Here is a 21,527-nt window from a genome sequence, read left to right as displayed (position 1 = left end):
GTTTGTTGAGACCTCCTAGACTATTCCTAACATGACAAAAAGTAATCTCTTTTGGAGTTTTACATGTAAAGTCACATGATTAAATTAAAAGATGTTAAATACTAAATACAGCCTGTCCTGATAATTACTCACTACTCTTCCTCAGTAATTTTTCAGCCATTTTTTCAAAAATAAAGTAAATCCAAAAAATCTTGTTATGTCATTAGAGTAAAGAAGGCTCAATCATGTATGTAATAGTAATGAATTTTGCACAGGAACACAACGATTAAAGGAACATGGCAAGGTTTACAAGGCTGCTAGACAGAACTATTTTCAGAACAGAAATACTTACATTAATGAAAGGATTAAGTTAAGTTTTCCTCTGGAAGTAATTTGCTTTAGTTTTCTGCACTGAAGTAAAAAATCAGGCAGTTGAAATTATCATACCAGTTTGGCTTGCCATTTACAACTTTTATGTCTTTTTGTAAAACACACAGGTGAAAACATAAGTATATACACATGTAAACAAAAAACATGATTAAAATCTGTTTTGCAACCATTTCTTTACATAAAAACTCACATTTACTCAAAATAATTTTTTGTAACTTTTGCACATAAAAAAATGTGATTTAAACCCAAACAGTTAAACCCCAGTGTCATTCCCATTAAAGACTATTGCAGTTTGGCTAGTACTATTGAAGGGTGGAACAGACTAACACACAGGTTTTTTTCCCCAGTTTCTCCTCAGTCAGTAGCTCCCAGTCATCTTGAGAGAAATACAATATTAAATATATATTATATGATGATTGTTACTTACAATTAGCTGTTTCAAGCCTACAAACGACTGCTCTACAGAGTTGGCATTTAAAACTTGTCTCTTCACTGCAGCCTGCTCCCCCAAGAAGCGAAGCATTAGGTCTTTTACTGCATCTCCCTTGGTGTCCATGGAACAGAAAAAGAAAACAGATAATAAGACTATTTAAAACATTATTTCAGCAAAATAAAATGTAGAATTAAAACTGAGAAAGAGTTCTTTCCTCTAGAGAAATACAAACTTTGCAGTACGTTACGTGTGTAATAAATATAACTGCATGTGTATATACAGCATTGGAACGAAAACTTCTACACGTACTCCGCATAATTTGCTATATTTTTTCTTCCATGTGTTTCAGTTAGCATTGACACATTCAGATTTATTTCCTTTTTAATACTATTGTCATTCACAGACTTTACAAAATATTCCTCAAAGATCCTATAAAAACCAGAAAGTTTTACAGGTTTTTGTAATGTAACATTGAAAGGTGCAATCTGTTGATCAAAAATAAGCATGCACACAGTAAGCTAGCCTTAAATATCCATAGAAAATCAACTTTGAGAGATCATAAACCAAAGTAAACAGCAACCCTTCAACAAGTGTTTTAAATTTCAAAAGAACTAGCTGCAGGCATCAGTCAGAGAAACTGGGCTATCTGAGCTCAATAGCATTTTGCCTAAAAAGAGAATGAACTGCATAGAATAACAGCAGAACTTAGCAATGACAAAGACGATTGACATTATGTGTTTCAGCTTTCTCCATGGACAGTGATGGGAAATATATCTGTGTTTTCTGTCTAGCTTCTTAAGGAATGAAAACTACTGTTTCAATACATGGAAACTTTTTACCCCTAATGATCTCACTCTATGAATAAACAACAGATCTGCCTGACAGAAGAGTCCAATGAATTAAGAAAAGACAGTGTGTGCAAAATTATGTAAATAGAGAAGAATTTTTAAATCCCCCCAACAGTACTTTGGTGTAGGAAACAGTAAAAATGAATGTAATGACAAAGAACAATGACAGAAGATAGCAACTCATGAAAAAAAGGCAAAATGGAAAGAGCATAAAAAGCAGCACTCAGATTTGTTCTGAAGCTTGGAGAACACTGCTACAGATAACCTTTACCATCTTTACCACAAACCAAGATAAGTTTAAAACACAATGTTTTTTAAATGATTTGTCAAAAAGTAGCATGCAGCTGAAATAAAAGTCATTCAGTATTTTTCTTGGGGTGATTTATTGATATAAGACTTGTCTTACAATATAGTTCCTGAGCAAGCAGGGCAAAAAATAAAGTCCCAAGTGTGTCAATATATATAATGTGAAATTTCAGTCCTTCCCTGAAGCACATTTAGAGTTCACTCACTGCAAATGCATTTTTCAGCCAAGTTACCTGTCCACTGCATGCAGCTTGGTTTAACATCTTGCATTAACATTCAGCATTAGCAAACTATTCATACCAGAGCTGTAATGACCCTTGTTGGAAGCTACTTTAACACTGAAAATATACCTCCCACAATGTTTCAGTTGACATTTCAAGCACTCTACAATTACAGTTACAGTTAAATACAAAATTTGCAATACTATGGAACAATGATGCCAAACCAGGGGATATCAAATTAGTCAAGGCAAGCACTCAGGCCACAAAAAGGCAGTAACTGAAAAACTGAGGAAACATAAAGCACTTCAGAACCTGTCCCTGTGGACATGTCTATGAAACTCTTATGGACAATGAAGAAAGCATTAGGATTTCCTTTAATTCTATTGATGATTTTACATCAGGTCTTTTGTAGAAATACATTACATGGACATGGTCAAACATCTTCCCTTCAATTATGTACTAAATGGTAGATCTGAATATTTGCACATGCCCAGATTTAGGGACTCATCAGCAAAAACAAGCCTTTAAACCCTGACTGCACTGAGGAAGGTGAAAGAGAACTATTGTAAAAAAGGAAGCTTGCAAAAAGGAGACCATCATCCTTGAAGACTGCAGAAGGGATCACTCCATCTAACTGATTAGCTGTCAGGAGAGAAAGAGTACACACTGGAATAACTCATCAAGGTCTAAGGGATATTTTGGGTACAACTGGAGGAGGAATAGCTTCCTGTTACAGTGTTTTCTTCCATGCTAATTATTTGACTCTGTGATAACAAACTAATGTTTTAAGATAAAGCAAACCCAAGAAGCAGCAGCAGTGTGGCATGGTAGTTATTGCTTGGTATTTATTGCTTTTGACAGAAACCCAAGATTTTTCAGATAATTTATCTATAAGTCAGGACCTGATTCACTCCAGAAACTCTTCTGATAGCTCCTGCAGACTGGGAAGCTACTGCACAGCGCTCTCTACTTGTATTTGACTATTGACTGATGGTCTTTTTATGCATAATTAAGGATTTAAGCATCCAAACTCCCAACACCATCTATCTACACAACAATTCTATTATCCAGAGGCATAGATATCAAAGAGTAGGATTAGCCTGTTTCAAGAAAAAACCCAAAACATCATGATGGTTAGCCTGGCTGAGCAGGCAGGATAAAACTATTTCATGAGAAATCCTGAATACACATGAGTAAAATTTCCCAAATTCTGAAAAAAATGCTTTATGCCTTCTCACCTGTTAGAAATTGATAGATGACAAAAAATTACTTTTCACTAGTACGTTGTTTGCTTTGTGATGTCCTCTAGTATTTTTCTTTTAATTTTGGGGTTATCCCTTCCCAGCAGCTTGCTGCAGCACTCAATCTTTCTTAGAGGTTATATCTTTCCATCACTTGGGGAAGATAGAAATGATGCCATTTCAGTCAGTGTTAATATTATTGAGAGCACTGTGAACATGAGTGAAATAATTTCCCACTCAATCACAAAGGGAATTCCACAAACAAAGCTGTCTGCTTAGACTCTGTAGCACAGCTTAGAGGGTGTGTATATATTCCAAAAGTCAGTATTATTTTACTAACTCAGAGGACCAGAAATAAAGTACTTAAAAAATACAAACGGCTTTGGCTTCTATGGGAGTGGTCAACACTGATTTTCAATGCAGCAAAGAAATATCACTATGAATAAATGAGATCTGGTCTTAGCCTCTTACAAGGCAGCAGTGACACTGCATTTTCTAATTAGGACTGAAGTAATACACACAAGGTGAGCATCAGCAACAATATGAAGTACTATGATATACAGATTATTGGACAGATCTACAGTATTTCTAAAATATAATCACAGAGGAAGATACAGTAATAGACTCTTACCTGGATATTATCAAATTTTAATCCAGGCATGGTGAGATTCTCCTTGTCTATGAACACAGTGCTGTATTGTTGTGTGGCAACTGAAATGAGAACATTTCTTGTCTCCTCACTAGGAATCCAAGCATCATTTCTTCTATCAAGTTCACTCATGTTTAAAGCTGTGGCAAATGGGTCATCACTCCCAGCAAACACAGCTTGGATTTGTGAGAATGGCTTGGGGGATTGAGTTATTTCTAGAGATGATGGGGGACCACCTGCTTCAGGTCTCCCATTTTGCACAGGGAAAGTAGGGTTGGATGAAGAACCATCTCCACCATTAGAAAGAGAGGACATTTGTTCTGGAACTGAAGAGCTTGCATTGGGATTACTAACAGAAATAAAATTGGATGTCGTGAATGAATCAAAAAAATCAGAAGCTAAAGTATTAGTGTTAACAGGATCACCAAAGAACTTGCTCAGACTAGGACTTGGTTGAACCACCTGTGGATTATACTTCACTGGAGTCTCTATTATACTACTAAAACTGGGAGATTTCACCATCTGAGGCTCAAAACCATCAGGTAGGAACAACTGTGGCTGGGAATTAGCATTGTTTGCTTGGCTGAAGATGGTGCACACAGGAATGGGTTCAGCCTCAGACGATGGTTTGGTAGTACTGGGTGACAACATCTGGTCCTCAGGTGTGGTCTCATCAATATTATTTGGTTTTGTTTCAACAGGAACATTGTTTCCCAACTTTGGTTCCTCTTTCACTGCTTCCTGAATTGAGTCTTCCTTTAAAGATGCCTGATCATCTGTTCCAATCTCAGAAATGTCTTTAGGAGTTTCTTCATGTTCAGTTTCACTCTCATTACTTAAAAACTCTTCTTTATCCGCTTCTGTTTGTGTTTTTTGATTATCTTTAGCTTCCATTTGGTCTACTATCTCCTGAAGACAACCAAGTTCACCTGTGTCATCTTCACTATTGTTTGGGGAATCTGAAATAATGACACTCTCCATCATTTGCTCATTAAGTTTATCTACAAAATTATTTGAATCCTCTGATACAGTTTCATTCCCTTCAGACTCAAATTCATCTCCACCAAGATCAATGGTTTCCTCATGAAAGAGAATTTCTTCCTGAGTTTTCTGCTGAACTATGTCTCTGCTGTCATCTTCACCTGAGGTGCTCTTTGCATCCTTAGCACTGCTCTCATTATTCTCCATAGTAACTGAAAAAGGAGAAGCCCACCAAAACAAGAATTAGTTTTATTACCTGTATATAGCTCAGGTGTCACAGCGAAACTCCTAAGTTCCATACAAACAGTGACATTCTTGCTTTAAAAAATAGTGATTTCACTATTTCACATCTCCCCTTTGACATTTTCATTTAATGTCTAATTACAGAATCAATTCTGAAACTATTTTCTCTTTATCTTTTCTGCAAGTCGTAAAAGTATTAAGATTGAAGAGCAAATGGCTCCCACTAGAAACACATGAAACAATATCATAGAATGGTATCAAAGAATGGTTTGGTTTGGAAGGAGACCTTACAAGGTCATCTGATCCCAAACCCCCTACCATGGACAGGGACACCTTCCACTGGACCAGGCTGCTCAGAGCCCCATCCAACCCGCCCTATAACTCCTCCAGGTTTGGGACATTCCCCAGCTTTCCCGGGCAACCTGTTCCAGTGACTCAACATTTGCTTTCCCGCAAATGACCCGCTAGGACCCGCTTTCAGCAAAGCGCAGCGCGGGCTCACGGCTATCAGCAGTGCAGCTGCCGAGCACGGCCGGGCTCAGCAGGAGGAGCGCCCGGCGGCGGCAGCGCCGCCTGCGAGCCCTGCAGCCCCGGTCCGGGCACCCCGCGGGGGGGTGGGCCCGGCCTCCCCCACGGCCTCCTCCAGGCACAGCACCAGTGAGCACCCGCCCATCCGAACGACCTTCAGGCCGCGCGACCGCTCCGCTCCGGTCCGTTCTCTCCCGTCCCGTCCCGTCCCGTCCCGTCCCGTCCCGTCCCGTCACCTCCGCGCCGCCGCAGCGTCCGGCGCCGCTCCCCCCTCACAGCGCCTGCGCTCCGGCCGGGCCGGGCGGGGCTGCGCGCGCGCAGCTCCCGGAAGCGGCCGACGACGGGCCGCGCCGAGGGTCAGAAAGCGTCGGACGCGACGGCGGCTGCCTGCCTGGGCTGGGGGGGTCGCGATGGAGGACGACGCGCCGGTGATTTACGGGCTGGAGTTCCAGGTGAGCGAGAGCGGAGGACAAGGGGAGGTTGGCAGGTGCCGGTCCTGCCTTCGAAAAGGCACTGGCCGCGGAGTAGGGTGTGTGTAGTGGGGTAGAGGAGAGCTCGCCCCGGGGAGACCGCCGTCTTCCCTCCTCCCCCAGCCGGGACCGGGGCACCGCGGGCACCGCCGGGTTGTGGCGGCTTTTGGCAGCCGCGCTGCGGCGTTTAAGGGTGGGCGGCCAGCGGGCGGGAGTCGTTCCCCGCCCCAGAGCGCGCTGTTTGCTGGGCGGGTGCGGGGCCCGCCGGGCTTCTTCTCCCCGCGCTGCCCGGGGGCTCTTGCCCGGCACGGCTCCCGGCTCCGCTCTGGGAAAGGCTTTGTCTGGCGCTGGAGGGGTACCAAAATACCGTCAAAGAAACCCAAATTCTGCCTTGTCAGAAAAAAAAGATTAAAAATTGCTTTTCTGAGGGGAGAGCATGAAACTGTTTCCAGTAAGTTACGAATTTGAGTTGGTTACAGCCTACCATAGATCTTAGTGGGCTCTCCCTGTGGGTCTCTGTATGTGCAGCTGTCCCATGCGACAAATCTGTCCATCACATCAGTATTTTATGGCTGGAAGGAATGGAACTGTCTAACTCAGAAACTTACAGATCCTCTTCTTAGAGGAGCACAGGCGTTGTTTTTAATGAGGTTTCTGTAAGTTCTGGGAAAGCAGAGCGAGAGGGACCCTAATTCATTCCTCCTCCGCCTAAGGGCTTTACTTAGCTGCTATGTATTTCAGCTGGCTCATCATCACTAGCCATTATAGCAGTAATACCTGCAGAAGAAAGCCAGCATCTCCTAACAAAACAGTTCATTCTACAGTAGATGTAGTAACAGAAATATCTTCATGTGCAGTTTTTTCTTTCTTTTGACACCTTTGCTAAAGTGTTTGTGAAAAATACCGTGCAAAGGTTCTTTGTAGCAAATGTCCTGCATACTGAGTAGCGTGCTCTGTAGTCTTGACCATACCAATAGATTTCATTAGCAAATTTTGTATTTGTTTGGTTTTCCTCTTGTATAGGAACTGCTACCTAATATTCACCTGCAATAAATGTTGAATCTACTGAAATCTGATGAAGTCTGGTGGAATGCTGTTTTGTGTGATAGTATTTTGTGATTGGCTTGAGATGGCTGTAACTTGTACTTCAAAATTAATGAAACTTACACTTAAAACTTTTTTGCAGAAGAGCATATATATCCTGTACTTAATAACATTCATAGCTCATTTCTAGTAACTCACATATAATCCATCTTCCAGGAATTTGGGCAAGCTAGTGTGTGTTGTCTGGAACCTCCATGGACCTGTGTATCCTGTCCCCTCCCATACCATATATCTACTACACACTTCTCTCCTGTGAAGTATGTAACTTGTTGGAGTTGTCTGGCAGGAGGATAAAGCAAAAGGATGAATAAAGTGGCTGTAAGAAAAGGAAATTACTGTTAATACAGATCACTTGGGGAGAGGCTGAGGAAAGAAGAGATGATTTATGCGTAAGTCAGAAAGGGAATGTAGAGATGAAGGCTCTGTTGCTGATCTCCATTAACTCCCAGTGTGTCCTTAAAACAAATTCGTCTCTCTGCTTTTTGAAAGTGGAGACACTAATATAAAAATTTAAGCCTGAAACTGATCTGGTTTTTCCAACTTCCATCTCTAGGTCTAATAAGAAAGATGATTTTTTTTTTTAAACATAGTTTCTTCTGTGTTGCTAGATAATAATGGTTAGATGTATCATCACAATTACTGTTTTTTGTCTGAAAGAGTCTCTTCAGACTAATTTTTCAGCCAAGTTTTAAAAATTTTGGCTTTGCATCTCATGTTTGGGCTCCAGCAATCAGTAGAAGTCCTTCTTTGGCCACTGATGGAGAAAGTGTAGTTGTGTAAATGTGCTTTTCATCTGATCTAATGTGACCATGTTTATAGGAACATAAAGCTGATTCCTCCTAGGTGCTATCCACCAACTAACTTAACATTATTTCTGCATGGATCTTGTTCATTTCCATGTATAGAATGTGTTCTGATGTATTGGCATATATAAGATAACTTAGAATAATTAACAAATACATTTTTCTCTTTTTTAATCTCTTGGGTGCGTGTGTAAGTGATATGAATATTGTACAGACATGCAAATTATGTATGAATTTTAGGGTGTATGCCTCTTTTTGTGACTTTTAAAAAGACAATCTCACCATAGTTGCTCTGCTTGTCCAACTGCAATGAAAATGAGATTACAGTGGGTGGTGAACAAAAATGTGAGATGCTGCCTGAATTAAGGTACTGAGTGATGTGGCTCATGATGATGAATACAAAGCAACAACAGCAGCTGCAGAACATTTCAATATCAAGGTGTTTCTTCTAAAAAGGATCTTGGTAGAAATAATCAATATCCTCAACTATAAGAATGTGATGAATGAGGTCCCAGGGATATTGCTGAGTGCTGTGTTTTGTCAGTGAAATTATGTTGTTCTTGTGCTGTGTAGAGTTGACCTGGGCTTTATTCTCTAATCTGAACTACATGGTATGTCTACCCCATGTTGAATTGGCTTTCATTTTCAGGGAGTCACAATTTTCCCCATGTTTTTCTTGAGGGTTTAAACAGTGACGTTTTGAGCAGATATGAAAGCATCACTGAACATCTCAAAATACTGTGTTTGCCTTAGTTTAAGGTTGACTGGTTAACATATATAGCCCTGGAAATGAGCAGTGAGGAGGGGTGCTTTCTGGGATAGGCATTTGGCTCAAGCCTGCATCTTGCTTGTTTAAAAGCATGCAGAAGCCAGCCAGTATCATGAGTTATGCCAGAGAGGGATCATTTTGGAGCGTGTGGCACATTCAGCATGCTGGATACTCCTACTGTATGGTGCATGTCAAAAGTACCTAGACATGTGAGGAAAAAGGACAATGAGCAGGAGGCAAGGACCACAGAAAGCTGCCTGGCTGAGCACAAGGCCATACTGCCCATGGGCAGCTCCAGCAGCATCCTGAGATGGGGTCTGGCTGAAGCAGGCTTGAAAAAAGTGCGCTGATGCTTTGATAGAGTTAGTGTTCTGCATTGTGGCCATTGTGCTTCTTGAATAAGTGATACTTGGCCCATTTTGTGTTGCCTGTTAGTTGTTAACAGGTTTTATGAATCTGAACAAACACTTGATTTTTTAGGACTTGCAAGCATAAGATGAAACTTAATTTGCCTAAAGCCAAATGTGTTTTCTTAGAGTAAGAAACCAAAAGAAAGATACCAACTGAAATAGATTGTGGAAGACCTGTGACCAGTGTGTGTACACCTATTTTCATCAGTATGTATTGAGAATAGCTCAGCTGACTTACCTGTGATGGAGTAAAAGCCAGGTCTAGATTTACTAGAAGTGGTAAAAGGGATCTTCCCTGGAAAATGTATGTCACTTCTGAGCTATCTGGGGAAAGCTATGCTGGCTTTCAGGCTCAGCTCTGTTCCTGTGTTGGAGTGCAGAGCCTATACCCCCTATGGGCAGTGGTGTTCTCTTCCCTGGGGGAAGCTTTTGTGGTCTCCTGTGGGTTCAGAGAGAGCTGCCTAAGCAGAATGTACTTAATAATTTTGGTCCAGCTTTAGTAATGTCTTTGGAAGATTTACTTTGAAAATTGGATCGGTTTAAGAAACTGCCTAATAATGTCTTACTAAATTCCTAGCTTTTGTGTCAGTTCTCTTTCTTCTCTAAGATTACTTGCCTCATGAGTGCCAATCCTGTATATTTTAAGCCTTTGTGGTTTAAAGTGTTACTAGAGGAACAAAAGTAGCTAAGTGGCAAAGCTCTCTTAACTAATCCCCCAAAGATCTTCATAATGCATGAAGTGAAACAGTTGGAAAGTATTTTTTAGGACCCTTAAGCAATTAGTAGGCTATTCCTAGTGTTAGGTGTGGTACAGAATAATGACAATATAAAGATACAGGCAGGTGAACTTGAAGGGGCTTTTACATGATGATTGTTACCTTCATGAGAAATGAATGAGTTTTCTGAGGATGATTGTGCTATGCAGGTCTTTGTGAGTGGATTGCCTTCGTTGCTGTGAGGGTTTACAGAATCTGTCAATCTTTGGAATAGGGTCAATGCACTAAATACATTGGTGGTGGGAATTCTTGTGCTGTGAAAGACTTGGGGAAAACAGCTGTCTGAGAGCATTGAAGGTCACCTGGGCATGTGTGCTGCCAACCTTATCACTGATAGTCACTGCAGCTTATTAGAGTCACTGAGAGAGTCTCCTACTGTGATGGGAGAAACAAGGCTGTCTTACCTAAATAAAAATCAAAGTGTACTTACTTGAAAATTGAAATTGTGCCAGAAGGCAAAAATAACATTCATGACATTAGCAGCCTGGGGCTTGTCTAGGGGAGCAGGGAACTTGTATTCTGCCTCCAGAATGAGGCATCAGCAAATTCAGCTCCTCATCCCAAGTAGCAGTACACTAGTCCTGGTTTTCAGCATAAACAGATGGTCAAATAACTTTAAATTCAGATTTAGGGATTGCAAGCCAAATACTGTATCCTTACATTTTGCATTGTAAGTTCACGGTTTGTTAGTACAGATTGATTGTATGAATTTCAAATGACGCCTGGTTTGAAGAATATTTTGTTTGTATTAAATGTAATACAAATATTCAAATGTTGGGGTCTGTTTGTTTTCTTGTTTGTTAATACCAAACCAGTGCAATGCATCAGCACAACAACATGTGTTGAGCAAGTACTTTTTTGTTTGTCTATTAATGCCCTAAATAGTAACAGTCAAATTAACAAAACAAACAAAAAAACCAAACCACAACTTTGTGCATTTGGCTGATATTTCAAAAGATGTTAAGGAGTGAAAGTTTTTTTAGAAGAAATTGTGAACAAAGTGTAGAGAATCAGTGCAGTGCAGTTGCCTAATGCTCTTAGTCTAAACCAACCTTCTTTATGCTTTTGAGGTTTGCCATTGTGTTCTTCTGGATCATCTTTTGGTATTGTCAAGTACAATAGACTCTATTTCTTTTTATCCAAGGTTTTCATTTTTCTGCAGGTGGCCCAAATTGTCCAGGGGAAGGTAGAAGGTGATCTTTGCCCAGCATCACACTGAGCGTAGTGTAGGCATAGATGTGTGATGCCCAGTCTCCAGTTAGTCTTACTTGCATTCTGCTACAATGATTGGTGTTTCTTTTGCTTTATCTTGATGCTACTTTCTGTCATGCTTATGTTCTAGGGTTTTAAATGTCCTTTGCATGTGTAGTGGATTTGCAGTTCAGTTGTTGTCCTGTTTTGTAAAACTGTTTGCTTCAAGCTATGCACACTTCCTCATAGGGCAATTGATAAATATGAAATCTGGACATGTAGCCAAAAAGTTCTTTGTGGTTCACAATGTTTTAAACTTTTCATGCTAATATTTTTTTCCTGTGGTTAGGCCTTCTTTAAAAAGGAAATTATGTAATTGCATAGATTGTTGCATTGTCTAGCACTATCGGTTAGGTGGGATGTTGAGAGCTTGTGTAAGGATTACTTGTTAACTTGCTGCTTGTGTCTTTCAGATGTGTATCTAGTTATTTTCTAAGCTTTGTGCTATTTTTTTTTTAGTAAGTAATAGTCTCTTGCCTTGGGTAGAATCCTAAAATTGTTTGGGTTGGAACAGACCTTAAAGATCCTCCAGCTCCAATCCCTCCCTGCCATGAGCAGGGACACCTTCCACTAAACCAGGTTATTCAGAGCTCCATCCAGCTGGGTCTTGAACTCCAGGGATGGGGAGTCCACAACCTCTCTGGGCAACCTGTTCAGTCCCTTACCACTCTCACAGTAAAGAATTAATTTTTTTTAATATCCCACCTAAACCTGCCTTCTTTCAGCTTAAGGCCATTCTCCCTTGTCCTATCACTATGTGTCCTTATGGAAAGTCCCTTTCCACATAAACTCAGTAGTAAACTCTTTTTGGGCTATACACAGTTCTGTGTTCTGTGGGTGCAGACTTAAAAAGATAGTAAATTTCCACTGGTTTGGGTTCATTTTACTGCACTTTTTTGCTTATTTTCTATCTATGAGCTGCAGTGAAGGTAGGATGCTTTATGAAAGGTTCTGTTTGCAACCTGCTCTGACAAGATGACAAAGTTAAGGTGCTTTCCTTGATCTTGACAGCACTCTGGATTCAGCTGTATTGTCCATTAAAAGGATTACTTGGTATCTTCATCTGTTAAACGAACTTGTTTTTCTCTCCAAGTAACTCAGAGTAGACAAAATTACACATATTTTTGTGCAGGAGACAAGTGAAAGTCAATTGTGCTGATATTGATATTATGAATCAGACTTCCTAATTTATGAAGGCTTGGCGAGTTTCAATTTTGTAGCCTATGTATAGATGTTGCTGGGGTTTTTTTGTCAGGGAATAAACAATGGTGTTTCTTCTTGTGAAATGTGTCTAAATATTTTTTTTCTCATGCCCTTTTTTTTTTTTTCTTTCTGCAAAATGGAGAATTATTTTAAGGAAGAGCTAGAGAAGCTGATGACATTAATGTTACTGTGTATTTACATAAATTTATTTTGGGCACTTTGTCTTCAACTTTATGCATTTTTGAAAGTAGGCTGACCAGACCTACTTGAAAAGCTTTGAAAGGGCTGGAAAACTCTTTGATTTTTTTTTTTTATTTTATTAAAGATCCTGGAGGTCTCAACTTCTCTTTGTGCATAGAAACAACAGAAGCTTCTTTGATTTAAGGAGATACATAGCTGTTGGCTCATTTCTAGTGTTTTTTCAAAATAATTCAAAGCAGGTCTTTTAAATGAAAAGATATGCTTGCAAAGATCTGCAAATGTAAATTCTGTTAAAGACAAAACCTTTTCTGCAATCATCTTGGTGGTTTAAGTTGTGTCTATCAATCAGGAACACTCTAGGCTTGTTGTAGATGAGTGCTGCATAAATAAGAAAGTAAAGCAAATTGGTATGGTTTCACACTGATCTTTGATCTGCATTTGAATGTTTTGAACACAAACTCCTCATTATGTTCTCTAGTTCTTTTTTCCCCCCACTATATAGATATTATAAATGTAGGTATAGGCTTGTAGCTTGTTACTTATAGTCTTGTTGCATTTTTAAACTTTTAATGCTCCATCTTACACAAAATATTACGCAGTTTAAATGATACATTTCAGATACCAGGAAAAAAATATCTGCTCTATGTAAGTCCAGAGATTATTCAAAAAAATTAGTTTTTCCTTATTTGTACTGCCGGACAATGCCTTACATGCCTTTGCTTTGTTTAAGAAAAGTCAAATATCTTTAAGTTGCTTTTCTAGCATTAAATTTATCTAAATTTGGGTATTGGGATCTAATATATTCCAGATATTCCCTTCCAAGCTTTTAGGCATTTTTAAATATCAATTTGAAAATAAGTTTCAAATAGAATGATGATATCAAAGTGTTTCTGAATCCGAGGGTAACAAGCTGCATGCCAGGATGGCAGTAAGAAGAAGGGCCATTCAGCAGTTACCTGAATCCTTCATCAGTATTTCCTTGAAATACTTTCCTTAGTGTCTGGAGGGATCCGAGCTATTTTGTGCCAAATAGGATGTAGATTGCAGAGATTTATTTTTAGATTTAAAAAATTCATATTGAACAATAATATTAAGGGTGTCTTTTCCATGGAGAAATAGCAGATATTCCTCACAATATGTAGTTGATAAAAATGCCTTTGAGTATTAGTTTACCTTCCATTCACTCAAAATTATCTAAGAGTCTCTGTTACTGACTAGTGCAAACTAGAGATTGTGGTTTTAGTTCAAGCTGTGCTTTGTTTATCAGTTCCTCCCATGGCCCTTAATTGCTTTGTTTTGCTTCTTTCAAGACTGTGGTTGGTATAAGTTGAAGAAGCAAGGCAGAGACTCTAGCAATGCCATTAACATAATACAACAAAGAAATAACATTATGACAAAACTTTTAAAGATAAATAACAAATTACTTGTCCCTTCATTCACACAATTCTTATCTCTAATAGGCTGCAGCAGAAAAGAGGAGGCTTGGTTTTTAATTTGCTTCTAAACATGGTGGTTAATGGTGACAAAAAAAATTAATTTTTACATTGGCATATTCAACCTGAGTGGTGTGAAAACTCTTGTAAAAACAGCTTCTTACTTGGATATCATATTGTTTTTTAACAATAGTTAAAAATTGTCTACTGTTCTATGGAGTTTTTTCAGATGATAAAGGAAAATTAGTTTGGGAGAGATGCTGCATTTAATGTTATCCCTGTTATAATGAAGATCAGGTAATGTATTTAGCACTTGTATTTCTCAATCCTCACAAGTATGAGAAATTGCACAAAAAATGTATTAAGCAAAATGGGCATAAAGGCCATTTTGTAAATATGTAATGCTTAAAAAGGCAATTGATATATAAGTTTCAAGATTTTTGCTGAAATTAATGGATTTTATTAATTGTGCTTTTCTAATGGCTTTCTTTTTCCCTAGGCACGAGCTTTAACACCTCAGACAGCAGAAACAGATGCAATAAGATTTTTGGTTGGAACACAGTCTCTTAGATATGATAATCAGGTAATTTTTCTGTCAAATATCAGTTGTAATTTTTAACACTTTTTGTAGCATTGTTTTGATGTCCCTCTTCCTTTCTCCCCCCTGTTGAGTATGAGCATTGATAGTCAAGTTGAAGACTTCTGTAGGTAGAATGTAAAGATATTGAAAGGAAATGGAGGTGAATGAAAGCTGTGTGCATTTTCTGAATATCATATCCCTCTTATAAATTGTATGATTAAATCAGATTGGTTTAGTAAAGAAACTGCCATATTTTTGTTAATTTGAATCTATAGATGCTCTGGAACTATCTTTAAATCCTTGAAGAGATGCAAAGTGAAACAAATTCTTTAGGCCTTAATTGCTTCTAATGGGACTCTTGGTACATGCACAGTTGAGAACACATGATGCTTCATAAACTGGATTTTTCAATATTCATTATCGGAAATCAGCTGTGTCCTTTCTGATCATTGAAACAATTCAAATTAAAGTTTGAGTGACTTTCATGGCTCAGTTTCTATTGGGCTGTTTCTTCTCAGGTTAAGTGTATGAGCTGTAATTGTACAGCTAGTACAATTTTTGTGACCGAATTTCAGTAGAAATCATACTGAAACAAGTTGTTGAGGCTGAAAGGGTTAGAAGGCAGTATTGAGTGCAGGTGGCAAGGCTTGGGTGGCAGGGGAGCTGCAGGGGTGGCCTCTGAGAAGAAGCCAGGAGTTGCCTGTGCCAGACACAGCTGGTTCCAGTGAATCCACTTCAGGACACAGGTGAGTCAGTATCCCATGAAGGCCCTGTGCTGAAGCAGAGGAGCAGAATGAGGTGCAAAGAGCATCAGAGAGAAAACACCCATAACCACCACGGAACCACATCCACCTGCCCCTCTTGAAAGGATCAGAGGAGTCTGGGTTGACGTTCAGCCTGGAAAGTGAGGGAGAGAAGGTACTTGTTTAACTGCCAATGAACTAATTCATTCACCCAAGTCAAGTCTGTTTTGCCCAGAATATTAATTAGTAAGTGACCTTCCTGTCTGTAGCTTGGCACATCAGTTATCTCATTCCCATTCTTCCTGGTTTCTCCTCCTGTCTTTCCTGGGGAGGGCAGGTATCTGGGTGGGAGTCTGTTAGCCAAGGCTAACACCCACCACAGAAGACCCTGGCATTGAATGGAGTGACCAGCTTTTTGAAAATGGCTTGTAATGGGCTGCACAAAATCCCTTGGAACCACAGCTTTGGGACATGTAAGCTGTCAATTCCCAGTGAGTTTTTGAGTTCATTATTCAATGATAACACTGGATGAGACTCAAGAAAGGTTATTCCAAGGCATAAGGGGAATAGAGTATTCAGTTTATTTACATTTCAAGTAATACTTGTGCAAAGAGTAACAAAAGAAGTGGCCAACACAGTTAAAATTAAAAGTTCAATGCACACAATTATATTTTTGATTGTGCTGTCTCTTGCTCCTCAAATATTTGGTATAATTTGGATTTTTTTTACTGTGATTTCTGTGATGGTTTTGCAACTTGCTCAACTAATTAAATCCTGATACAAAATTGATGTTGAAGAGTGGTTCTCACCAGTTGACAGCCAACAGATCTTTAATAATTAAAATTTTCTGATTTTGATAAGTTTATTTGGTATATGCTATATATTTTGGAAATGTTTGCGTATGTTTCAACTTTGAGTATGCTTTTCTTTCTCCAGTGAATAACATTAACAATAGAAATGGAGGACAATTTCTAGTGTATTCACAAATGTTTGGAGGTTATTGGCCTTTAGCTGTGCCTCAGGCCATCATTTCTTCTCAGCTAGTTCCTCAATCCCCAAGAAGTGCCCTAGGCTCAGCTCATTATAACTTAATTCAGCACTAGGTTTTCTACATTTGCTTAAAAACTTTTTTAGTTACCTGACCAAACTTATGAGCTTTTCTTGCAACACTTAATACTTTACTGAGTCCTGCACAGCAAGAGGTTTTATCATGTGCAGATTATTTCTTCCCTTCTGGTCATGGGCAGGTGTAGTGCAAATGAAAGAGGAATAATTTTACAGCTGGCATAATAACTTTTGCCTCATTGAGGTGTATTGCTGTATAAAACAATTTTAGGTGTTCTTAGGAGAATATATTTTAGGTTAAAAAATTTCCTATTTATACTAGTATTTCAAAGGAAAGGAAAGTTTGTATAAGATTTTACATTATGTTAGTATTTGACATATTAATAGTGTATATGACTTGGCATTTGGTCTTCATAACATGCTGCAAATGGTTTAAGTAGTAGCACTGTTCTATGTGGTGTAGTTTTGGAACTTTTGTCCTCAGTACTTTCCTTGTTGCTGAACTTTGTGTTTATTGTATGCATTGGAAATATCCAAGTATGCAATTTTTTCTTTCCTCATCTCATTCTCAGAACTCTTCAAGTTATTTTCAGTCTTGTGTCTTAGAACTTAAAATACTAATTTCCATGATTTAAATAGTGCATTGCATCTGCTGTACTCAGCACCTCAAACCTTGTGTTCAGTTCTGGGCTCCTCACTGCAATGAAGGCTTTGAGGTGCTGGAGTGTGTCCAGAGAATGGTGATGGGTCTGGAGCCCAACTGTTATTAGGAGCAGCTGAGGGAGCTGGGGCTGTTGTTGTTCAATCTGGAGAAAAGGAGGCTGGGGGAGGGATGAAGGTGTCTTATCACTGTCTACAGCTACCTGAAAGGAGGTTGTGCCAGGTGGGGGTCAGTCTCTTCTCCCAGGCACGAGACAGGACAGGTGAGAGGAAATAGCCTTAAGTTACACCAGGAGAAGTTTAAGCTGGATATTAGGAAAAATGTTTTCATGGAAAGGGTTATAAAACATTGGAAAAGAATGCCCAGGGAAGTGGTGGAGTCATCATCTCTAGAAGAGCTCAAAAACATGTTAATATGGCACTTGAGGACATGGTTTAATGGTGTACATGGTGGTGTACAGAATTAGGTATTCAAATACCTTCTATGAAATTTCTGTTGTCCTTAGTATTTAGTGAAGTGACTATTCCATATATCACGTCTTCAAATCAGTAGGAAGATTCTTAGAGAAAAAAACACTGGGGGAACTTTTGCAGTTCTTTCTGTTCTGCTGATCAACTCATTCTGGTAGGTAGTGTTGATTGGGTGGCATAGCTGTGAAAGTAGTAATTTTTCAACTCACAAAATGTAAACAATACTCCTGCATAAGAATTAAATTTCAAATTTCCCAAAAATCTCAGTCTGGGCCTTTTGTGAGCTACCTGTGTGTATTGTAAAATTGTGCCCGACGGGCGGGAAGAGTGATGAGCAGGACTCCTTGATATCAGAAGGCTAATTACTTTATTATACTCTGTTATTCTGTACTATATTACACTATATTACACTACAGCTAAACTGAAACTGAACAAGAACTCAACTGTACAAAATCTTGTGACTGTCTCCTTACTGGCTGCCAGGACACAGTTTGCATAGATTGGTCAAGAAAACAAAATACTTACACCAGAATCTAAATACCAATTCCCTTCAGGTGAACAGTCTTCTATAATGCATTCCACTTGTGCACAAACACAAGCACAGCAAATAAGATAAGAATTGTTTTGATCATTCTCTTCTCTGCTTCTCTCAAGTTCAGAGAATGTGAATCCCACGTGTGTTCCACTAGTTTAGAGCTGTCCGTGTTGTCAGCTGAATCAGAAACGTAACAGCAGAGAGATTGGTGTTCTGTGCCTTCAAAGGGCTTCAGATGGGGTAAAGAGCACTCCCTTATGTGCTGAGTGACTTTCAACGTGCTTAGTGTGGGAAGAGATGTGTGTGACTGTAGGAAATGGGGTTTACATTTACGGTTCACTTTCTCAGGTGAGAAACTTGGCCTAAGCTTCCAAAGGGGACTCCAAACAAAGGCAAAGTCTGAGGTTAAATGGATCTTTTTCTGTCACTCTGAGACAGATATGCAGTTGTTAGGGTAGATGGAAGGTGTTCTGATTCTTGAATAGACTCCTAGGTTCAAGGCAGCAAATGAAGTTTCAAAAGGCAACTTGCTTATCAACTGCACAGGCAGTTCTGTGGCTGGGATGACAAAATGGAAGAATAATATAGGTGATGATGTCCAGGATTATATTTGAAGGAGGAGTTTCTGATGACTGTTTGGGCAGTAAAATAAAAGGTAATGTGTAAACTCATCCCTTAAAAATAATAGTGTTAAGATGAAGTTGAGACCTATATTGCAGCTTCTGTATTTTAAGAAAATCTACTGTATTTCTGTATAGCTTTTTGCAGTGATTCAGTAGTTAATATAGTTAATTTGGTTCAGTAATGATAGGATAATGATAGGATAACTCTTGGCTTTTTTTTCCTCTTCATTGTTCATGCAACTTTGAAAATTAATTTTTAATGAGGATACAGTTCTTCAAAATTTGTGAGTCTTCTAAAATATGCTTGTCCACTGTTGAGCTTAGGGGAATTAGTACTGTAAGTAAAGTTCCTTCTGTACATTATGCCAGGCTAAAATCTTCGTAAATTCCTTATGTTTCTGCAGCAACTGTAAAAAAACAGCTGACTAGTAAAAGGGAGGGAAAAATTATAGACCTATTAAAAAAAAAAAAACATAGCAAAGAAACCTGCAACAAACACAAATGAAAATAATAAAAAGCAAACTTAGTTCTGTCTTTTAAAAATATTTTTTATGTATTTAAATATTATTGTTTTTCTTCATCTTTCAGTACTTTTTTTCCCATATAGTATGAAATGAGTAGATTTGTATCTTGGTAGTGATATGTGACTGCTAAAGTGAACTGTCAAAGTTTCTTACTGAGTGTAAAGTACTTGCTTCAAAGAAGAGTCCTTTCCCTCTCTCTCCTTTTTTCTTTGTAGATGATTTGAATGATATGATTTGGATACAGAATTGGTGCAGACATTTAGACTAAGGATTGTAATGTTGTTATTTTTGTTTATTGCATAAGAAGCATTGAATTGTAATATGTGGCTTATTTACTATTAGCCATAAAATGAAAAATCACCTTCAAGCTTTAAGTTGAAAATTGAGACTAAGAATGGTACTTCCTCAAACAGGGAAATTGCTTGTGTTTTCCTAGAAAAGTTAATCCTGCAGGAAATCAATGATATAGTAAATTGTTGGTATAACAATTAATTAAAGTAGATATCGGTTATAAAAATCTCATTAAATTGTTCTCTGGAGTCATTGTGCATAATTAAGACCCACAGGAAAACATTTGAGACCCTAATGTTCTATTTTATTGTATTTGCAGATTCACATCATAGATTTTGATGATGAAAATAACATCATAAACAAAAATGTTCTTCTTCATCAAGTGGGTGAAATTTGGCACATTAGTACAAGTCCTGCTGACAAAGGTGTACTTGCAACCTGCTACAATAAAAGTAAGTCCTTTTTAAATATGCTCAACTTGTACAAGTGCTTTGGTATATTTCAATGTGTCAAGTTCAAACCTCTAGCAAGGTGTAGACACTTTCACTTGGAATTATCAACGCAAGCATTTCTGAAAAAAAATCTGCAATAGTAAATTATACCTCATTTGTGTCATATCCTTAGATTATCTTGGTTAGAAGTCAACTTCTGCATTCATGTTAAGAAAAGCAGCAAAATGTGCCTTAAGTTTGGCTGATGAAGGCAAAGCATGGCAAATAAAATATATTCCTGTTACTTTAAGCATAATTTTTATTGATGTTTGCTTTTGAAAGTGCAGGTAAATGTCTTTCAAAATGTGCTGGCATCGAGCTTTACTTAAAACTGCAGATGAAGTTTGTATATAATGTTATTTTTCATATTTGAAATGCAGGTATGCCTACAGAGGGCTACATCAGTAGGAATGTTTCTTGAGTGCACAGCTATTGAGATTAAGGGTCTCTGTGCAATTCCTGAGTGAGGCAGGTGTGAAGATTTTCTGTCATGAGGCTTGAGAAATCCACTTGCATCACTCAGGGAAGTGGCTGATTTTTCTCTCTGACAGGAAATCTGAGGTGTCAATTGAAATAAATATTTCATCTAGTCAATATTCATCTGTTCTTTCATGGAAATGCAGTCCAAGGGTATAACAATTACAGAGTTAGTTTCAGGCTTTGTGCACCTGTGAACAGCTGTAAAGATGTATGATCCTGCTGTTCAGCCTTCTGATTATACTAGGGAGAGGATTCTAGGATTGCCTAGTTCTCCTAAATCTTTTGGATTGAAAGAAAACTGCTAAAATTTCAATTCCTTTCACACATCTTAGGTGATTTTTTAAAACCAGTGATAGAAGATAAGTAAGTAGATTTTTTTTTCCATTGAAATGACAGTGGGCATTTTGATTGAGAGCCTTTCTGTGAGATTTCCAATTTCCTTTATTGGACCTAATAAATCACATGAATGTTTTCTATTCCAGATTATTTGTGTTCTAGATTTAATTTATCTGATTTCTTAATATTAAGCTCTATTGTTTATTCTTTATGCATCTTACTTTAAAATTATCATCCATTAGCATTCTGCAGAAAACAAGTTCTCATTCTCAAATGGTGATTACTGACTCTAAATAGCAGTGTATAGAACTGAAAGCACACAGTGTGGGGTTCTGTAATAAGGAGTACTGAGTTCAGCAGACAACTTATTTCAAGTAGTAATGCAGCCAAATTGAGCAATCGAAACCTTTACAACTCTTAATGAGTCGCATTTCTTTGTTGTTTTAAAAAGACTCAACTCATTTTCTCATTGAACTACCAGTCAAATGA

General features: G+C 38.4%; 2 protein-coding genes across 5 annotated transcripts in view; one reads left to right on the top strand and one right to left on the bottom strand.

The window, feature by feature from the left end:
* Positions 1-6,126, bottom strand: part of TRAPPC12 (trafficking protein particle complex subunit 12) — a 50,899-nt gene extending 44,773 nt beyond the window's left edge. For 2 of the 4 annotated variants that reach the window (XM_009094919.4, XM_050972128.1), the window contains exons 1-3: positions 6,056-6,126; positions 4,050-5,260; positions 797-913 (exon numbers count right to left, since the gene is read on the bottom strand). In XM_009094919.4, the coding sequence (XP_009093167.1) occupies positions 797-913; positions 4,050-5,255 (1,323 nt within the window). In that variant the 5' untranslated portion in view covers positions 5,256-5,260; positions 6,056-6,126. Of the gene's footprint in view, positions 1-796; positions 914-4,049; positions 5,261-5,946 lie in introns of all 4 variants that reach the window. The other 2 variants (XM_009094927.4, XM_018920427.3) reach the window with 2 other exon arrangements.
* Positions 6,127-6,138: 12 nt separating this feature from the next.
* EIPR1 (EARP complex and GARP complex interacting protein 1) overlaps positions 6,139-21,527 on the top strand; it is a 75,406-nt gene continuing 60,017 nt past the window's right edge. The window contains exons 1-3 of the mRNA XM_009094908.4: positions 6,139-6,271; positions 14,739-14,822; positions 20,051-20,183. Coding sequence (XP_009093156.1) covers positions 6,230-6,271; positions 14,739-14,822; positions 20,051-20,183 — 259 coding nt within the window. The 5' untranslated portion in view covers positions 6,139-6,229. The remainder of the gene's footprint in view (positions 6,272-14,738; positions 14,823-20,050; positions 20,184-21,527) is intronic.

This window comes from Serinus canaria, chromosome 3 (assembly GCF_022539315.1).
Source record: "Serinus canaria isolate serCan28SL12 chromosome 3, serCan2020, whole genome shotgun sequence".
Taxonomy (NCBI): Eukaryota; Metazoa; Chordata; class Aves; order Passeriformes; family Fringillidae; genus Serinus; species Serinus canaria.
This window is presented reverse-complemented; position numbering and strand designations above follow the sequence as displayed.